This window comes from Varroa jacobsoni, unplaced genomic scaffold, assembly GCF_002532875.2.
Source record: "Varroa jacobsoni isolate VJ856 unplaced genomic scaffold, vjacob_1.0 contig00534, whole genome shotgun sequence".
NCBI lineage: Eukaryota > Metazoa > Arthropoda > Arachnida > Mesostigmata > Varroidae > Varroa > Varroa jacobsoni.
In genome coordinates this window covers 94,552-115,837 of record NW_019214481.1, presented here as the reverse complement: position 1 = coordinate 115,837, position 21,286 = coordinate 94,552, and the positions used below count along the sequence as shown (strand labels likewise).

At 39.6% G+C, this 21,286-nt stretch overlaps 1 protein-coding gene across 1 annotated transcript; it reads right to left on the bottom strand.

The window, feature by feature from the left end:
* Window positions 1–539: 539 nt before the first annotated feature.
* Window positions 540–20,483, bottom strand: nmo (serine/threonine-protein kinase nemo). Its single transcript, XM_022852041.2, is given in 11 exon segments — window positions 540–3,921; window positions 4,083–4,286; window positions 4,289–4,317; window positions 4,604–4,700; window positions 4,937–5,204; window positions 5,496–5,669; window positions 6,020–6,145; window positions 7,188–7,361; window positions 7,712–7,793; window positions 7,990–8,175; window positions 18,744–20,483. Coding segments are annotated over 10 exon segments (1,608 nt in total). The 5' UTR covers window positions 19,139–20,483; the 3' UTR covers window positions 540–3,921; window positions 4,083–4,209.
* Window positions 20,484–21,286: the final 803 nt, after the last annotated feature.

Genomic DNA, 21,286 nt, shown 5'->3' with positions numbered 1-21,286 from the left:
GTCTCTGGCCGCGCCAGTGCTTATGCATTGGGATCCCTCGGCACGCATCAGCATGCATAATTCAAGCAATGAGCATTTCAATGGATCCAATTATTACTCAGTCGTTCAAACAACGTCGTTGGTATAAAATAGATTCTTCTGAATTTGGTAAGGTTGCTGCGCATTTGGACTCTCCTGTGCGTTGCCGTGCTCAGACAAATCCTTAAAGTTCAGGTGGTATTGTGGGCGCTATAGAAACTATGGAAATACGAATACAATGGTCAGAAGGTATTTTTACATGATTGCGAGTAAGTATACCTCGATGACGATTTAATTAACAGTAAAAAATAAACTCGTAAAGCGAAATATTAGGAGTGTAGAACCCTTGTTTCTAGCAAAAAATTATGTTAAAAAATATGCGAACTTTGCGTTTATCGGAAAGTATCAGTAAAAGTAATCCTACTTCAAGATTCTTGTTATCTTAAGCAGGATTACCCTAAACGAAAACTATTTTTTGCAACTTATGTTTTCTAGTTGAATAGAAATAAATGCTTAGACCATAGTTTTCTTGCAATGTTTATTTTTTAGCAACAGCAGTACTCTAACCAGAATATAGAAACACTTGAGTATAAATATGTGCCATTTGCCATCAGCTACGCTTCTTCCTTTGTGATTATTCGGTGGAGGCTCTTTGAAGAAGGTAATTTTAACAAAGCCTCTGTTATCTCGTCTTTTCATTTAAACTTCGTACTAAATACGCTATCCCTTTTATTCCTCTCCCCTGTTGCTCTTTTACAGTAAGTGGCGTTCTCCTTCTGTGTACTCGTCTCTAAATAAAGACTTAATTATGTAAAGGCTAAATTAACTTGTATTATTGGTTTCATGACCAGGTTTGAATCAATCCCCTATCTAGACATAGTTTTCATTTTCAACACCGCCGTCATCTTTGTTGTTCTTATACTTATTATTTATTACATACAAACATTTACTATGGAAATAGATTTTTCTAGGATGCACACACACACACACTCAAACACGATTCCTTTTTCCAACCAGACAGCCGTCACACACGAGCTTCGATTTTCATCGACTACCCTCTGCCTTTGTTAAATTTACATTTTTTTTAAGAATACCATTATCATAGATTCACAGTACTGACAACATAAACAAGTGTGAGACAAGTTTAATACGTATCCTTATTTTTCATTGTATCATTTAAAATCGTTGTGTGGGTGGAAGTACCGATCACAATCACAACATTGTTCATTGTGTCTCCAGAATCTACTGGTATAACGTAGCATTGACAGGACTTACCCATTAGTGGGCGACATTATATGATGAACCATATTTTGACGTAACTACACTGGTCTTGACTTCCAGTGGTCTGTTAGTCCATGAATATAGATTATATAAGCAGTATTAACTGCAGGGAGGTCAGCTTAGTTGTCGTCAACTCAACGAATCGGATAAACGTATCGGAAACTAACAGGATTATCGAAGAATATTAGAAAAACGATTTGATATTACCGCTCTGGTCTCAATTTATGTTCTAAAATGGTAAAAAACAAAATTACATTAAATAGATAGTTAACTCGATACAATAATTAGTCGCAGTTAATTTGAATCAAAGGGTAAGGGAAACTAAGTAACAAAAACTGACAAACACAACTTCAATTTTGTTCGTCAAGAAGTTTCGCAAGAAAGATTTCCACTTGGCACTATAACTGAACAATGGTAACTGAATAAAAACACACAGTATGCGATTGTCAAAATCATTGATCAATTAGTTGATCATTTTGAGCTACGTACTCAAAACGAGGAGGAGATCTACTTGAAAACCTATTCACTAGAGCAAGCTATCGAAGTTCTCAGTTACGACGCACGATCGAGCCATATTCGAGTATTTTCTTGTGACAATTAACATTCATAAGATTTGCCACATCTGCGTGTGTCGATCGTGGAATTCGCCATAAAAACGTAAATTTGGTTTTACAATGTATGTTGTGCAAAATTATGCCCCCGCAGATTATAATACTCTAACGGAAGTTTCACTTTTTCTAAAACTACATCGGATTTCTGGATCACGACTTCCTTTTTACATTGGCAGAATTGTCATTGGCCATGTAAAAGCATCCGGCATAATTTTTAATTCTATAAAGTATCATCGTTCCAGACTTGAGTTTACTAATATTTCTGTTCTGGGAAGGCGCTCTTGGCGAAGAAAACGTTTTCACTTTTTAATAAAGCCAGTACGTATACAACTAGCTATACCTTCTTGTATCCTGTATTTTGTTGACTTCGAAACTACGAAATTTAAAATACAGACATGTACAGCTTTTCGTATAATCATATTCCTTGCTTAAATGGACATTCATATCATAAAAATAGTATTATTACTAATGAACGAGAACGGCACGTTGACAAACACGGAGTTGAAAACTGCAGTAGCTTTCTTTATGTTTTGTAACTCTTTGTGCAAAATGACTATCATGGGATAGCAGCAAATGAACGAAGCCTGGAAAGGTTTTATCGAAAGGCCTCGTTTTTACTGTACTACAAGATTAGGCAAAGTTGTAGTAGGCCGATATTTTTGTAGGCCGTATTCTTAATATGTTCATTCGTTGTAGGAAAAAATCCCGCTTAACGCCCTAGTTCAACATTCTCTGCTACGCTGACGCTACTACCATGACTTCAGCTAAATTAAAAACGACTAAATTGCGCACAATGACGCTGACGAAACAAGCAGCGAGGCATCCAGACGGTTGACTGTTCAGTTGACTCTTCGAAACCCAATAACAAAGCGTGCGTGCCACTTAAATCTCATGTTGCTGCTGCTGCTACTGCTGCTGCTGCTGATGATGCATATTTATTTGCTAAAATAGAATAGCATTGTTATAATGAATATACGATGTGGACGATATTGTACAGGTTAAATATGTGTCCACTTGAACCAGTATCTGTAGGAAACACTCACAAGCATACCTACTAACATACGTTTGAAAAATTGATAATTTTTTAATCAATTAAATGTACAAATGGGGCGCTGCCAGCACCAATCCACCCGTGACCGCTATTATTACCTCCTCCCCCCCTCTCTCTCTGCTACTACCTTCGGCGAGCTATTAACTCTGCGTTCGCCCTCTTCATCCCACGATTTCTTGATATAACATCTGTCCTAAGTACGAATTGAATTTCAACAGGTGTTGAATCTAATGAACTTAACTGGGGAATATTTAGCTATTTTCCCTTGAATGAATAGCTGTACTTAGAACAAAATAGGAAGTTTGATCTTCTCCTTGCCGACAGATTCAATAGTTAGCGTTGACGCTGGAAGTTCTGCAAAACGGCTTGGTTAAGCAACTGGGTATGATTGAGTTTTTTTCATTTAACGCGTCTAGCGATAAGGCTAATTCTTGTATTCATTGCGTATTGATCCCACGATTTCTCAGGAAGCTTCCATGTTCCGCGAAGTCTGCCTTAGCTCAGTATCTTAAATTGCTGAACGAATTGAACGAATAAACTTTGCAAAGTGGCATAGTTAACTCTCCAGAGTGCATATGCTAAGTATTCCGATGGCTTGTTAAACGCTCAGAACTTCTATTTACAAAACATCTCGGCAGGTTGCTAATTGTTGACCAAGTTGATTGAGCGCTTTCGTATTTACTTCATACACAAATTGCCGCCATTTGACCCGAATCACTTCTCTTCTTCTAAGACAACGGCGTTAATGCTATATTTTACTGGCTATTTATGGTTCAACGTCATCCTATGTGGAAGGCAACTGAATTCCCCAAGTCATCGGACGGCCTGAGTTTGAGCTTGAGGTGCCCCCAATTCTTTTGTTGTTTGACCAATTTGGGCATCTATTAGTGGTGCTTTCTCTGCTGCTAGTTGTCGCCTGACAGCGCAATCGAGATCAAATGGCTCCTCGTTTGTTTCCGTCTGAAAGGAAATCCAAGATAGGTGAAGATTTTAAAAAAACGAAGACGTTTTTTCTTGCGCATACAGTTAGGTAAACCCTAAACTAGCTTTTGGAGATATTCACAGTTTAAGAAATTGATCAACTGGAGTACGAACGAGTTTTTAGAACAAAAAATTCATACCAGCTGTTGCTCATGTTTTCTAGTCTCGCTTATTCCCGTTGTTACCTCGTACAAAAGTTGTTTTTCATCTTGGCGTTGTGATAGAGCGCAGCACGCATAGTCCTCACTACAATCGCCATTATTATGGTCATGCTGGGAGCACATACACAAAGATGCCAGGAGATCTCGAGTCTCGTGCCGCTATTCCCACTGGTGCGGCGATGGCGGTAACTCTGAAGGGTGCGCTACCGTCGAACTGCAACAGTGAATACAAACAAATCGAAGTAACTTGGGATGGCAAAAATTGAGACAATTACGCTTTACAGTTGCTTATATATGCTCTAATCAGATTCTTAGTAAGGCTAGCCGAGCGTCAAGCCTAAAAAGGAAAGGGTAAAAGTGCTCTTTCGTTGTAGCTAACTACTTAGGCTAATAAGCTGCTCTTTGCGATATCTATGATCTGCTTAACAGACTTGTATCTGTTTAAGATCATAGATAAGAGCTGTAAATGTAAAGCAGCATACACAAAGAAACTGTGTTACCTCGCAAATGACTTAAAAGCTGTAGATTGCGGGTTTATACACAAGGGGACACGATTTGACGATGCACATCGCTCTGAGATGTATTTATGAAGTTTTTCTGAAAAAGATAATCAAATAATGAAGTAACCGGTAATTTTTATTACATACTAGCAACTGACTTTTGATCCACTTCAGAATTATTTTTAACTTATCGTACGTAACAATAAACAGAGGAGAGATTATATGTTTGATGTTTAGATTATACAGCGTTAGAAAGTAATACATATAATATGTAAAAAAATTAGGAAAGTATGTATTATCACTTGTCATTCAGAGAGGTGAGGCTAGACTAACCTTTAACCTGCATGACGGTTTTCAGCTCGTTTTCGAGCGTATCGTCAAATTTTGTACTAGCAACGGGCTCGAATTCGCGTGCGTAATGTCGCAAGCCACAATGCGCAGCTGAGGGTGATGATGACACGCAGCATCGACACATACAGGAATGATATCGTAGCCGTCCTTCATCAAGATACGGGTGGGCCAATGCGTCAGTGGCACTTATACGTCGCGCCGGATTAAAAACCAACATCTGACAGAGTAAATGGACTGCATCTGGTGTTGCCTGTGTAATTTGTAATGTGTTTGACTTAGTACGTATTTCAATGCAGAGATGACACGAAGTCGTATCAGAACATCCCCAAGTTCGAATTTAGCTTTGTCTGTGCAGTATCACCGCCTCTATTTATGGTCGTTTAATAGATGAACTATGGTTAAAAATGTCAATAACGGTACATACTAAACATTCATGCATAAAGTAGACGCATCTTAAGATCTTGCATCTTATTTATTGCAAAAATGTTTTTATCGTTCGTTCCAAATAATACAATCGAGTCGCTGCTTATCTGGATATTACCTGAGCTCCAAGTGTATACAAGGCGGATAGCGAAGGCGGTTTAGCAGGCCGACGTAACATATGCGCTCGAGCCCCTTCGCAGGCGTATGAAGCTAACTCTGCTAGTTCTTGACTACTGGATGGAGTACCCAACAAATCGGTGATCATCTCTAACTGGGCGATGGGAGTGGGCGCCTAAGACAGTCGTTGTTGATTTTAGTCACTCTTAGCCCTATTGTAACTCTATTAGTAGATCTCATATTTTAATAAAAATATCTATTAGGTTAAGTTACATTGTAAATTGTAACAAATAAAAATCTCTGAGTTGAATTACTCGAACGAAATTATAATTAAGGGATCGGCCCACAACAAAACGATTGCAATAAGTCCGCAACATGACGTAACCGGATCTCAGAGTGAAACGACGCGCATGTCACTATCATCATGTTTAACTAGGTATAACTAATGTTTTTTTCGTAAATAAGGTCGTTAACACTACCAACTGTCTTCTGATGAATAGTTTGGCAAATACGAGAGATCAATACCTGAAATAAGATGCGTCTTCCAAGCAGTTCAGCGAAAATACATCCTACTGACCACATATCAACTGCGTAGCCATAGTGACGCGCTCCCATTAAAAGTTCTGGTGCGCGATAGTACTGCGTTACCACCTAGAAAGAAAAGAAAAGCGACGAGTCACGCACCGCTCCACACATATTTTTAATGGGAGTTTTAAGTCAGGTATTCCTTGACGAAAAACAGTATTTTCGACACAGGCGCAAATTGAATTTGATTATTCGACCTTAATGAATGCTAACATCTGTATAAACCAAATGGCGTCAAATCAATTGATCTAGTTTATATTTCACACCATTAAATTAAATAAAACTACTTTTATTAATATTATAGTTTTGAGTTACTTAGTGGAGCTCTTTCGTTAATTTACATATCAATAATATATTCGATACCGCTGATTGCGAATTAGAGAGATCTAACGTGCGAGTCTTTCTGTTAGTAGCAAAACGACGGACATGGACGCTTTTCCCCAAAGATCTATCTTCCTCTTAAACGAAGAACCTCACGCAAATTATATGAACGCACGCACGCACATAAAGAAAACAAATCTCATTATATGTTCGTGATGTGGTAAACATGCGTGCATCTTTGCACCATGATCATCAGAGATTGCGTAGTTTTCCTTCAATGTGCAATGCAGTCTGTTTCTGCTATGAGGATTATGGGGATATGGATGCACCACGCTCGACAGAGGGACAGAGACAATCATTTTGTTACTGTCGCTACTTCACATAGCCGGATTATGGTATGCCACAAGGCTACTTGGCATAGAGTAGTCGCACTATTTTGTTTTGTGTTTCTCTTTCGCGATAGATACAGAAGGTTCAATGAATACCAAACAAAATAATAATTATACGCCTATGCACAACCACATCAAAGATTTCGTAAGCAGTTTGCATCAGCGAAACAGATCGTTACATGTTGAGTTTCGTAATGTCTGACCTGACTTTGTTAACCTCTTTTCAAGGGGGCTGAAGCTATTACAACTACTCAGGTTGCAACTAGCGCACTTTGTGCTTATTGTTCTCGTCCTGAAAACTGTGTAACGTTTCAGACAATACAAGTGTTCAATAGTAAAGCATTCGTATCACACTATGTAATTAAATTATGTACTAAAACTGCATGGTTTGTTTATACCTCCTGCGTCATATTCCTTCGCTGGTCAGGCTCCACGCATCTTGCCAGGCCAAAGTCACAGATTTTGAGCACGCAATTTGAGTTGACGAGCAGATTTCCTGGCTTCACATCGCGATGCAGGATTCCAGCGCTGTGTAGGTACTTTAGACCACGCAAAATTTGATATAGGAAAACCTAGGGGTACATCAGGCCAATAATATGAAATCGTGAAAGAAGCTTTTCATTACGAACGAACTACCTTCATTTGCCTTCTACCTGCCCTTCCTGTTTCAGGTCAAAAGATTTCGAAGAATTCTCTATAGGCCGTCGACAGCGTAACTAGGCATCTGTTGCGGTCTGCTCAATTTCATCGACCCTTCTAGCTTTGACCGTTTATTGTGTGCAATGCTTTTTCACTAACACAACCACAGACTTCTATGAATGTTGGATAGCATAATGCCAATCTAAAAAAATTAGACTTAAAACTTTATTTCGAGCTACATCCATCCCACCCCCGTCCTCCTTCTGTTGCTTCTTCTACATACTTTAACGTGATCAGTTGTCAGGACCTGGCCGGAAACAATTATCTTGTGTAGATCGCTTTGCATTAGTTCCGTCGTTACGTAACTGAAAACATTTTTTTAAAAATTAGGTCAGATAATAAACTAGAAACTGGTAAGAAGAGGTAATGGCGAACGTAAAAAGACACATTGGCAATTTTTTTATTTCAGGAGTAGTTAACATCGTTTGTCATGTGTTGGCTTGATATGATTTCTAGTCCGATTTCGAAGCTGTGTGCCATATAGCATAAGCTGGTGCTTACATTTCCTGGAAAAAGTCAATGTGGGGAGGTTGAAGGGTGTCGAGCGCCTGGAGAATGTTGTCATGTTGAAGTGAGCACAGCATTCGCACTTCACGGAACACCCGACGGCACGAAACCATATTTTGGAAGACATTTGGCATTTTCTTGAGTGCCACTCGCGCGCCATCTCGAGGATCTGTTACTGACCTGCAAAATGAATACACAGAATATGCTCTCTTCATCAAAACTAGATCGACATGCTTCACTTTGACCGATCCTCTAACCCGCGCCACTTCAAGATTAATATAGCCCTATAGAGTTTGAATTGGTTACTTTAACACAGTTCCTATTAAACAAAAATAGTAGTGATTGGTCTTCATCCAAAGCTTGCTAATTTCTATCGTACCTCTCTCTGTCTCATGCACCTTTATTTTTGTGTATTTTATTATATTCAAGATTTTATGAATACAAGTTTGTGTAGGTGTTGCTTTTTTGGTTCACTCGTAAATTCAGCAATTGCGTAACAGGAATCTGGGGCAGCGTGGCCAGGAATTTTGGAAACTGGTTCCGACCTCGGTGTTGGCAAAAAGGATTACCAGATTATTAATACTTAACAAAATAGGGCACTGAGGACTAAAGCGTTACCAATATTATAAAGCAGCTGTTTGGATGGTCTGTTGAGGAAATCCCCAAATAAATACAACAGACTATCACGTTAGACGCAGCGATAAGAAATACCAATAAGTACATTTCGAAGTCGGGAGTATGCATCGTTTGAAGGGAAACTAAGCACGTAAAGTATGACTAGGCATTGTTATGATTTGCGTTTTACTTGATGAAAAATTATATTTTGAATGTTAAGCATTATCTCCACTTGCAGTTATAAACCGTAAATGTCAAAACTCTTATCCACTATATACGCTGCGATACACCAAGTGAAATTAAATATTAGTTTATTACGTCAAGGCTGTTTTTACTTTATTGTATATGAAATATTCTCTATTTTCGCCCAGGTAGGTTTCCTAGCACCATCGTTTTTCTCGTTCCTATTAACCTGCGCTGTGATGTTTCCGAAAAAGGCAACCGATTGCTGCCGACTCAAAAATAGACTAGAAGGCGAAAAATATCGCAACATCTATCTGCAAATCATCAACACAGCCATCGCAGTTGCGTGAAGCCAAAATTGCGACACACAAGCATCGCTGTTAGGCAGTGTTCTGACGTCACTCAGCCTTAAAGCAAGGTACAACGTTTTTGCTTCTTTTATCTGTTGCGTCTATCTCAGTCCAGACGCGAAATACAGTATTCAAAGCTTGCGTTAGTTATAGATTCTTCTCCTTATGCTGTTCCTGCTCGCCGCTAGAGGACCCTGCTAATCATTCCGAACTTACTCAGACAGCCTAGACAGTCTAGGAAGCCAGCTACTGCCGGTGCTATAATGTCACAAGCCGGTCGCCGTAGCCTGTGGAGGTTGATGAAGGTTGCTGCTCTACAGGGCAGCGCACCTTTTTCCCTCGGGAGTGAATCGACTGAGTGCATTGCTTCTTCTGACTCGTTCGCTTCATCGAGAGCATCCCTCAGATCAGAATAGCCCGAATCGCTAACTAAAGCCAGCACACATTCACCGTCTACAGTGTACTAGAGCAAAACCCTCAGCTGGACGCGTTTGCTTTCATAGCCTACAGCCCCGCATGTATAGCAAGCTCAGCGAAAATCGATTTCAACTAACCTTGCTTAACCAGACTTCTTCTGTGCACAACTTTATATCATGAAGCACATGGGTCTTCGATATTGGGAGTCAAAAGGATGCTGCAATTTACGATACTATAACACCATTGCCGAGCTTCTCGCGACGCAGTTTGAAAACGGTCTGGTTACAGCACACATGTGTTTACCAGAATTAGGTAACTGGACGACGTCTGTAACGTGACTGAGTAGATCATCTCAGCATGATAATTACAGCAGTGGTTGTGACCAAGTCGAACAGGCTTTAGCATCGCACGAGACTTATTCTAATATAATACCGCCTAACAGGTCTAATCACATATGATAGCATCCTTTTTGTGCAATAACAATCTTTCTTCTTAATAATGACATTGGGTTATTATTTTTGTTTTTCGGGATCTTTTTGTAACGGTGATATGACCTAAATCGAAAAACAAAACAGCATACCGCTGGTTTTCATTTCTGCTATTGGTAGGTAAAGTAAGCTCCGTACGAATTGATAAAACAATACGCCAACTGTTATTTTGTGGCCTATCCTCCTATAGTGTAAGCATAATAGTGATAAGTCCATAAAATAGTTTAGTGCTTTTCTCACACTATGACACTATTGTAGTAATACCACGATTGCAAATGTGCACATCTCTGGAACTTTGGACCTTTTCAAATTAATCCTGGGTGAATCTCGGTACTTTAAATATTGTATTTAAACCATATTGATAAGTTGATAAGCCATCTCCCTATGATGTTTAACTCCGTTGTGCTAATGAACCTTTGCAAGGCTTCAATGATGACAACGGGTTATCGATTGCTTTCATGTGGCCTAAAGAACAAAATTTGGCTTTTATAAATTTCATGATTAGATTACAACGATACAACATAATAAAGTTTATTGAAATACGTACGAAATATAATTAATCTAAATATTTGGAAGTTACGATTGATGATAGTATTTTCTGTTTGGTTTTACAGTTATAATAATATATTATTCACTTTTTTCAATTTTCTACACAACAATAAAGCAATCATACCTAGTGTAAAGATAACTTATAAGCAACATGGGAAAGTTTTTGTCACCTTCCCGATAAAATCTCAATGCTGAGTATTAATATCTTTGGTGCAGCCACGAGTAGACACAGCAGTACTCAAGAGCTATGACCGAACCGCATTTTACCACTCAGTTGGAGGCCATCCTTCCGATACACTCGCAACATCATCCTACAAAATGTCCGAGCTGATACACTGATTCAAGGTGTAAAAAAAAGCACTAACGTGAACTGACTTCATAAGGGCACTAATTCTTTTAGATCATCCATCTTTTAGTAAGGAAATGCTTTACATTCAACAGGTTTGTCTCAGTTGTCTAGCAAATGCCTTGACCAAACTTGGCCTGCCTGACCATTGTTCTTTCATCTTAAATGTTTAATCTACTGTTCCCGTAGGGAACAGAGAGTATTGTAGAACCACCGATAGTCATCAGCGCCAGCCACGTGCCGTACATAGATCATATACGTAAGCATTATAAAGATATGTACAGTACCCCGATACAAATTGGCGATGCATCTTATTATTGTTATTATTATTAGTGCTAAAGCGTAGCACGAGAGAGTGTTTTCAGCGCTAACGCTACATTAGAATAGATAGCAATTATATCATAAACAAACATAGACTGAAAAAGTTAACCAATACTTGTGTGTACCAATGCAGGGTGTGTACAGAAAATGTACACATAGTTTGAATGATTATGAATTCAATTTTTATTTACATATAATTAGTATTTAAACTGTAAGAATAAACTCAGCATACTGCAGATGTTTAAATTGTTACCGTTGTAGTTAATACACTGGTGATAGCGGTAAGCTATTGATTCACAAAGTCAGTTGCGGCTTTTAAATCTTTAGTCACGGTGAGCGGGCATGGAATCCTATGAAGTCTTCTAATACATGGGTTTGGATCTTCATCAAGATGTACTCTTACATCGCGATGATAGTGCGCAGATGTTTCGTTTTGTTGGAAGTAAAATTCGCCGCTTCCACTGAAGTCTTTCGGAATGCGTAACAAAGCAGATAAATTCAAATTACTGCAGTTAATTTATGAAATTGGCACCAATCACTATACTATTAAAAAATGGCGCACCTATATTCTAGCGTATATGTTTTTCAAGACACTCTGTATACTAAATTCAAACGGTGACTGTTTTAGTGTTACAGCAGTATAATTATTACAATTTAAAGTTAACTACTTACTGTATACCAGGATCTTGACAAGTCTGCGTTGGAAGAATGTCTATTACTATAATAAATACCGCTAAAAGAAATACGGCTCCATCAATATTTTAGGAACAAAATGGATTTCTGAATTTTCTGGTAAGAACCAGATTATTCAATATTTAATGTGTCTACGTACACATCTATTAAGCCGCAAGATAAAATCAAATAGGTGCACAACGTAGAAAACCGAGGTTAAATCGCAACGAGCAAGAGCAAATACGACGGCAATCCCTTGTGAAGCAATCTCTTGAGGAAAAAGGTGAGTGTTACAAACTTTCTTTATTTTCTGCAATCGACATAAATGTTATATTTTATAAAAGATGATCCTTCATGTAAGACACCAAAGTAATATTTACATATGCAAGTTAATAACGCAATAATTTCATCTCGCTTAATACAATACAAATACTAAACTTTTTAAAAAACTAATATATATATATATATATATATATATATATATATATATGCACCCTGCTTATTCACTAAGGTTGGTTTAAGATAGACGCTGGTTTATATCGGATGCGCTCGTTTCTTGTCACTTATCCACCATTTGTTTACTTGACTATTGGCAAGCAAGCATTCTCTGCTACAAGTTTGCTAAACATTTCTTTTTTTGCAGAGCTGAATTTTAGTCGGAGTTCAGACTTTAAGACTGAACGTTTTCGGTGCATTTTCGACACTTTCGTACTTGTTACTTATCGTATTTCACTTTTACCGATGTCGAAAATCTACAGAAGCGGCCCGGACATTTCTGCGCTGTGCAGTGCATTTCATGCTTAACAGGGCTTTCCAAAGCTGTTTTGCTAAGGTTAAGGAATTTTTTCAGAGAAGCATTTTGAATTCAAGAGTTTCACCTTACTACGACAGCCCGATTAGATCCATGGGGACCTCTTGAAGGCGCCTTTGAACGAAAACGATCAGCCCACAATTTGTGAATCGCCCGAAAAAATCAACCGCAGTCATGTGACTACCACTCATCACCATGCACTATTGAATTCACCCTCCCCCAAAATTAGGAGTTGGGGGACGAAAACACGCCTTTTTACTGCGGTTCAATACAAGGAGCAAGACGCAGCGAAAACGATAGCCTCCGTCAATATGAAGCAAAGTAAGGAACGGATAGCTCAGCAAGATACGCTAGAGCCCGGAGTATGCAGTGGTCCGTCCCAAAACATCAAGATTTGTATTTGGTAGAATTGCGGGGTCTTATACATTTAAAAAGACTTGAAAAAAACAAGACAATAGACACGAATTTGTATATAATGCAGTCGCATTTGGTTTGCGAGAGGATCAATAGGGAAGCCCCTATAGGTAGAGAGAACTGTTTCTCCATGTCAATGCAAGGTTACATACTGCAAAAGCCGTTAAAAATGGCCCGCAACAGTCTAAGTGGGTTTCTGGCACCTTCTATATTTTATAAAAATCCCCACCGACCAATTAATACCTTCTCTGTCTTTTAGCAAAAAAAATTGTAACAGTGCGTTTGACAACGTAAAGTATCTTAAAACTAGCTGAACGAATCCTCATCATTAAGCCTATAGGCTCTGGCGAGACGGTATAGGTAAACTAGTTGGGAGATAATTCTAGAAATATATACATGACAAAGTGCGCCCACCTGCTATTTATTGTATTATTCTAAAAAATATTTTTTAAACTAAACCACAATATGTAAACGAAAATCATGCATTTTCCTTGGTCGCTAAAATTGGAACGCCTCTGTCGTTGTCACGCTTCAAGTTTGAAAAAAATTCACCAAAGGTTTCCAGGAAAAGTGGAAGGCCCACAACAAGGTTTAGATTGGAAAGCTCGAAAATGCACACAGAATTCGAAATTTTTAAACAGAGATTACCGGATTTTCTTGAAAAGAGTATCTATCACTAATTAGGTCATTCAGATTAGGTCCAACGAATAGTGTTTTTTAGACATCTGGCTCTTATGCCCTACTAGATACTAAAAATATAGATTGAAGAGACTGTTTTGAGGGTAGCGTGCTTGTGCAATACTTCGAAGAGTCTACATGTAGCAAAATCGCTTTAGTCCCAGAGGGACAGTTGTTCTTGAAGTTGAAGAAGAATAATACGAGTTAGCGGTTTAGACCCTCAATGAAAAAAGTATTTGTTAGTTACATTGAGTAAAAGCGTCCACAAAGCCCGTTTTGCCAATGTATCTGTTTCGATTTGGACGCAACCTATAAACGAGCAAGATCAGTTTTAACCCCACTCACATCATGTGTATTTAAGAGAATCATATATAGTTGTCACTAGCCCTAAGTAATTTACTTTTGCTCACTATGTTTAAAATAGGATAGTATAACAACGACAATCAGATGTGGGTGGCCAACATGGCCGCCTGTAAGACTAACTTTTATATTGATATCACAGTGTTGTAGCTCCCATTAATTTATTTAGAAAAGTTAGAACTTATCATTGTAATCGTGCTTGATATTTTTACAACTACTCTTACTATCATCATTATCAATTCAGTTATCCCTGCGTTCGTTAGCGCGCTACCAGATGGCGCTTGTATACGCTGTATGTATAAGATTAAGAGTAGTTGGAAACGGCAGTAGCACGAGCTTCGCAGGCTAGGGCGATATGGATACTACTACTCGTCTTTTTCCTGTACGGTGGCTCCTTCACCGTCCACATCGTATCGCATAGTTCTTAACATCAGCGTTCTCTTTGAAAGCATTTTGATGATTTCTCGGACCACGACAGCCATGGTGCTGACGACGAAAAGAGAGAATCAGAAGCGGTTCAGCGCAGCAGAGCTTCTAAAGCTGAATCTACTGCTTCACAGCAGTAGTTCAGTGGCAGTCGGCCTCATCAGAACTCTACTGTCGTTGTCAGCCAAAGGATGGGAGGCAGGGGGGCTATGCGCTGGCAATTACCGATCTTTCCTGTGCTAAAGCTGCCTCGGAGCTGCCACATAGGACAGCACACCACCGCAAGAAGAAGTGAAATACGAATTGTAGAAAGGCCCAAACGGTCCAGAAGCGGCACTGGATAGATGGACGGTCGGCAGTTGGCTAGATGGTCCTCTCCTCGGGCTTCTTGTTGCGTCGGTCTCACTACTGTTCACTGACGACAACTCGCTTCGCTTGAACCCGCGTTCACCTCGATCGGAGATCGAGTTGCTCATTGCTGGGATGTTAGACTGGGATTCTTGCTGAGCTGTCGTAACACTCGCTCTCTCATCACTAGCAGAACTTAAAACCCAGCGAAGATACAGTAAAATTCACGAATCTCATTTTTCGAGAGCTCGTAGCTTTCGCCGCTTGTGGCAGTCATTGCTGACGCTACGTTCACCCCATTGGATTCCTCAAATATACTCCCATCTCTTCAGAGAGAATCTAGGCTGGGCGATGCCCAATCGAAGCCGATAAAGCCAGCACATGTGGGAAGTTAAAGATGGATTCCTTCGTAGGGGCTTTATGCACAAATAATGCAAAGATTCAGAAACCCTTTACTTTGGTTCACGAGAGAAATAGCCAATCCACACTTATCGTATATTGGGACTTCAACTTCAAAACTGAATAGAATAAACGTATACATTCACGCAAGGAATGGGTGCGCACAAGAAAAGGCCTTAGCTTCGCTAGTTTTTCGAAAAAAGAACACTCGTTTGACTATACATTCAAACAGGCATATTTCTTTGTAGCAAATAAACAGTGCAAAAATTATATTAAAACCTTCTGAAAACTTTGCCAATGAAAATACTATAAATCAAAAATGGCAACTTAAGTTCTCGAGTTTTCATGCTGCTGTTTTTGGTAGGTTGCTCCACGCTTTAGGAAAGATATCTGGCCTAAATTATACAAATTCAATAATTTTTCTTTTGCTCCATAAATATCACTTTCTAACCGAAAGCTTACAGATTTTCTTCCCAAATATGGCAAGTCGTTATTCTTGAATGAAAACACTGTTGTTACGCATATTAGTATCATTGGTTACATTTAGTATGCATTCACTAGGCAGCATAGAATTCATCAACAACTGTTTTGTCGGCCTACTTCTTTGCTCTTGTTAACCATTCTCGTCTGAATTGTGGTACCCCTTTTTTCCGTTTTCCGAAAACTATTTTTACATGTTTATAATGTATACATACATATTATATCAAAGAAGCCCTCCGGGTGCGTAGGCGATATTTTACTATAAATCATTCCAATTTGAGTATTGAAAGACAAAATTAATTGTTTTCTTCTTTTACTATCCACGAAAGCCAAGGTAGCCGTTAAAAGACAGCACTCTTTATCCACTAATTTCGGACAGAATATATATTATTATTGTTATTATTCCTTTTTCATAACTCTCAGGTTCACTCCATATCGAAATATATCTGAACAATATGCTGCGGCGCAACACAGCAAAAGGTCCCATTTGTGCTTTTAAAATATGGGCCGTAAGGTCGGGATAAAATGGCGCCGATGGTTCTGACCAATTTCCATCAAATGCTACAAAAATTTAATATTACTGATACAACCCAAAGAAATTACCTATCGGATTGCAGTGGCGGTAAGCATATCGTATCGATCATCCTGCCCTTAAAGAGGTCAACTAAATACAATACCAGATAATTCCAACTCCTATTAATCAAAACTCAGTTCCCGTGCGCAAAATTAATTACTTCTTAGTCTCCTTGGTGCCGATCGGTTATTGGTAAACACGGACTTGCAAAAAATTATGGTCTATCTCTCGGAGGTAAATACTATAAGTCCGCTGCCAACGCCTACAGTAGATGTAGAAGCTCTGCAAGGTCTACCACCAATCACTCCGGGGCTGGTTTAGCCAAAGACTCCTCTGTCGCCCTGTTTGTTTAAAGCTCACTGTTTTTTCATACATTAGTAGACCGTCACAAGCGACATTAGATTGTACAACTAAATAAGCAGAAACATGAAAAGAACTGAGGGCTCCTTCAGTCTGCACGTGCTCTTAGTGCTGCTGCTAGTAATTGCCAAGTTCGTGAAGGATGTGTCAGATACTTCGCGTGAGCTCTATAGAATTCTTTAGGTTAGCTGTGAGTAGGTAAGAAAGTTAGGCTGATTCGTGTGCCCTTTTTCACTCTCTCTCTCCTTCTCGGTCCGAATCTGTTCCTCCTTCATCTTCATTTCCTGAATTGCTGGAGGCTTTTTTTGGCTGCGCCTTGGCCGTGGTGGATGACATTGACAGCGCCCAATCGATTCACAATGTTTGCAAGACGCGAGGGCCGTCAGGGCCAGCCAGGTGTTTCTTACATCTGCCAAGTCATTCCGTTCTTGACCGTGACTGCCTACGCTATTTTTGCACAGCTTTGATCAACTTGTATAGATGGATCACGACTACTAAGCTATGTTATAACCATTTGCAGCAGAGTCTGTAAAAAAAAACCAGTTGCGCAATTGCATTCCAGCACGTGAATGTCCTTGTTCATTTTTTTCAGTTTTGTCAAAATAATTGAAGCCTTCGTGGAAACTACTTATGTTGAACTATACATTATACTGTTAAACAAGTGATGATTGAAATATAGTGCTCTGTTCGAATATTATTGATTACCCGCAAGTTAGAATCTTTTGTAGATCATGTTCAAAAACTGATTTCAGTGTTGGGAGGGTAGTTGGGTTCAGTAACTGCGATTCAAACTACGTGTAAGCACCAGTATATGATGGGCTGCCATGAGTGTTGATACTTAAAACGCGAAATATAGAATGCGAATCATTATATCTCCCTTCTCGTCTTAATAAACTTGAAAGTAACTTCAATCTAATAACTAACTTATGCCTGCTGTTTCAATTCGTACACTTTTTTTTTGACAAAAAAAAGGCTTTGCAAATACCATTACTAACTAGTCTGTTGACCAACTGTGCTTTAAAAAAAAATTAGTTGGTAGTCGATGTTTGACTTTACAACAACCGCACTAAATATAATAGCAACACCTAAAAACTAGAAACTTCGGGACCTCATTAATATACGCTTAATTAAAATCGCGCCCGTTATTGAACGGATTTTAAAGAAGATCGAGGCATAAAATTCTTATGAAAGATACGCGACGAAATGATAGACAAAATGCAGTACATTACATGTACCACACATATACCCGTTTACAGGATCAATTTGCATTGGTCCTATGGCATTTACTATAGAATCACACGGTCACATTGAAAATAATCGGGGAACTCTAGTGGACTGTTCATAACTAATCTTTCAATTAAGCAGATCTTCGAGGTCTAATGACCTTTTCTCAAAATAGGCATCTATGGCGTACCTGAGTAGGATTTGGAGGTACAGCAACATGATGATGAATAGCAATACCGGGACTATTGCGCTCTTGCAGAACATACAGATTTGATGAAAGCTTTTTTTTTTTCATAATACTTCAGCGCTGGCCGCATGAAAATGTCTTGATCAATTCTTGTTCGGTTTTTAATGAGAGTGAAGCGGCAGCATTGAAATTCACGAACATATCAACTGCGCATATATTGAAAATAAAAACGTCTTCTAACTATAAGTACTAACTTAGCTTGAATCTACAAAAGTTAAAAATTCTATGCCGTACCCCTGATACGTGCAATAAAGCTGGGACCGTATGCAAATTATATCTTTAACGAAGTAAGAAGGAACAATAATTGTCGTCTACAATCAACTCTGATCATGTATGTAGAAGACAAGACTACTTGAATGATCATAGAAAACAAACTGCCCTTTTGTCACCAATTGTTAACTCTTATAACAAACATTTCAACTACATTTTAGCTGAACTTCAAGAGGAAAGTATATGCAACAAATCTACACCGCCATATCTCCTTACCATACTACTCCAAACGCGCCATATCCTATGGGACGCTCAGGTTGCTGAGATAATTGTTGCTGTTGAGTAGAACTGGTACTGCTGGAGTTGCTTGAGTTCGTGTTGCTTCCACTGGTAGAATTCGAAACCCCTGTGGGCTGTCCTGTGTGGGCAGGAACTGCAGACGTAACAATATTTTCTGAAGGTGGTAAAAGGTTGCCATTTGAAACACATGACGTTTCCCCCACGGATGGATGGTGATACTGTTGCTGAAGATGTTTCTGATGGTCGGACTGTTGCGCCGACTGTTGTGATAAAACTGGCTGTTGCTGGTAGAATTGCTGATGCTGAGACGCCGTCAGAATCGCCGCGGTAGCGGCGTTTAAAGCCGCTTGCGAGCTACCCACAGCAAACATGTTTGCTGTAAACGCACGAGAGACTTGCCGTGCAATTTTGAGGTTAACAACGGCAGCACCACTATTTTGTGATGATGACAATATGCAATTTAGAGATCTACACCAAATTCGAACCTATTAAAAACTGTTCGGGCGCGGTTTAAGTTAGAATGATAGGAACATTTGGCCCACTGAAGTTAACACGGTCATGATTCCCTCGAACGCCAGCTGCGATGATGCGGGGCTAGCACTTCCTTTAATAGAAAAAAAGCTACACTGTCGAGATGGTGATATTGACTTTCACAGTCTGAAGTAATCGTAAGGCCAAGATATATTCATATAGGTATGCATGTAGACGAATAATGACGATGATTATATGGGAAAGAGTCACCGTTATATTAGTATTAGTAGAAGTCGTTGAAATATGTAAGGAGGCTCTTTAGTTGGTGGCATCGAATTGCCCTTTTACCGTGGCCCGTGCGCGTCTATAAGTAGTACCTCAGTCAGTCAGCAAACAAACTTTATTATAGAAGGCTCATTACACAAAGTAGAAATCCGTCCTTGTACACCATTATTCGCACTAACAGAAACAACCACTCGACGACGTTAGACAAACGGCACAACTAATGCCAGTCAAACTAATGACTATCCACAACCTATTCAAGGCAGTAAGGTAACCCCACAGTTTACGGCAGGCAGGCGCTCAAACGGCTAGCGATCAAATTCGGCGAGGAAACTGGGGGCAGTCGGCCTAATCTGTGGAGAACGGTACTGTTGCTGCTGTTGTATGAGTATTCTTCGCTCTTTTGCAGAAGTATAGCAGCAGCAGCAACAGCAAAGAAGATCAGCTCTCGACTCTCACGCCGGCGACCAGCAGATACGCTGCACACAGAGACGCAGCGACGAACTGTGGTGGAACAAGAAGACACTGCGGATCCTATAGCCGACTGCTGCTCGTTCGGCTGCTTTCCACCATTTCTTCATGCACTCTAGTAGAAGTAACAGCAGTACTATCACTTCGCTACGAATGACTGTGGCGGACTCGCTCAAAAGCGGTCCTCAGTTGTGGTCGTGCACGCGCCTCGTCCTTCCGCTGGTTAGCACCACGAGCAGTAACTAACATCAGGCCAATACGTACAACACAATCACTACTGAACGCTGCTATAACTACTCCTTGTGATACATGCTTAGACTTCTACTGTTGTCGGCCGACATCACGAATAGTACAAGGGACGACAGCAGCGGCGCCCGTGGCGCCAGTAGCGGGACACTCACCCAGCACTCGGCAATGCGAGCGCCCCCATTCCGCTGTGTTTTGCACGAAAGCGCCATCTGGCTGTGGCGTTTGAAAGCTTCCACCGCGCGGTAAATTCAATCAACTTATGATTGCTAGGGGGTGTGGTGATCTCCCGATGATAACGATTTCGTTTCTTGATTCATATCAAGAAAGGCAACATTTGTATATATTCCGTCAATAATTTCTCTGTAGATGGAGAGCTAATATGATAATTGAAAACAAGGGTCGGAGACTACTTGACTGAAGCTATCTTTTTATTTCTTCTTTTTCATTTCACCACCATTAAAATTTGATAAATGAACTAAATTCCCATTTCGTTGTTGCAGGCTGAATGACTATAGTAAATCCTAACAGTTGAATAAGGGTTTATCTCCTGAAAGCTGATTTCTCTAACAAAATAATAATCTTAAAATACTAGCACCCATTTCGCTGCCTATGGAAAAAAAATTGCTCCCATAGGTCGCAGTGAAGCAAATGACAGTATTAAGACAAAGGAAGTTGCACGGTTTGTATGAATATAAAAGTTGGAGGTTTTTTGTTTGGCATTGGGGACGACGCAGTGAAAACGGGACCTAGGACCACTGTCGCAAACTGGGTTTGAATAAATAGGCTGCTAAAAATAGGGAGTGATTTTGGATTTCACAAAAAATGAGTCACTGCGAGAACGACTGGAAAGTAATTGTAACCAGTACAATGGAATGCCTAATGGCAGTACTAGACGTAAAGATCGAAACGTAGAAGTAGTACAACAATAAGATACGGTTTGTTTCGCAGTTCTGCAAGTATAGTTCGCGAGTATAGTTCAATTGAGATCACTGCAAAGCTGCAAAGGTTATAGATGAAAGTTTAATTTCTACCATTAATAAGGACTA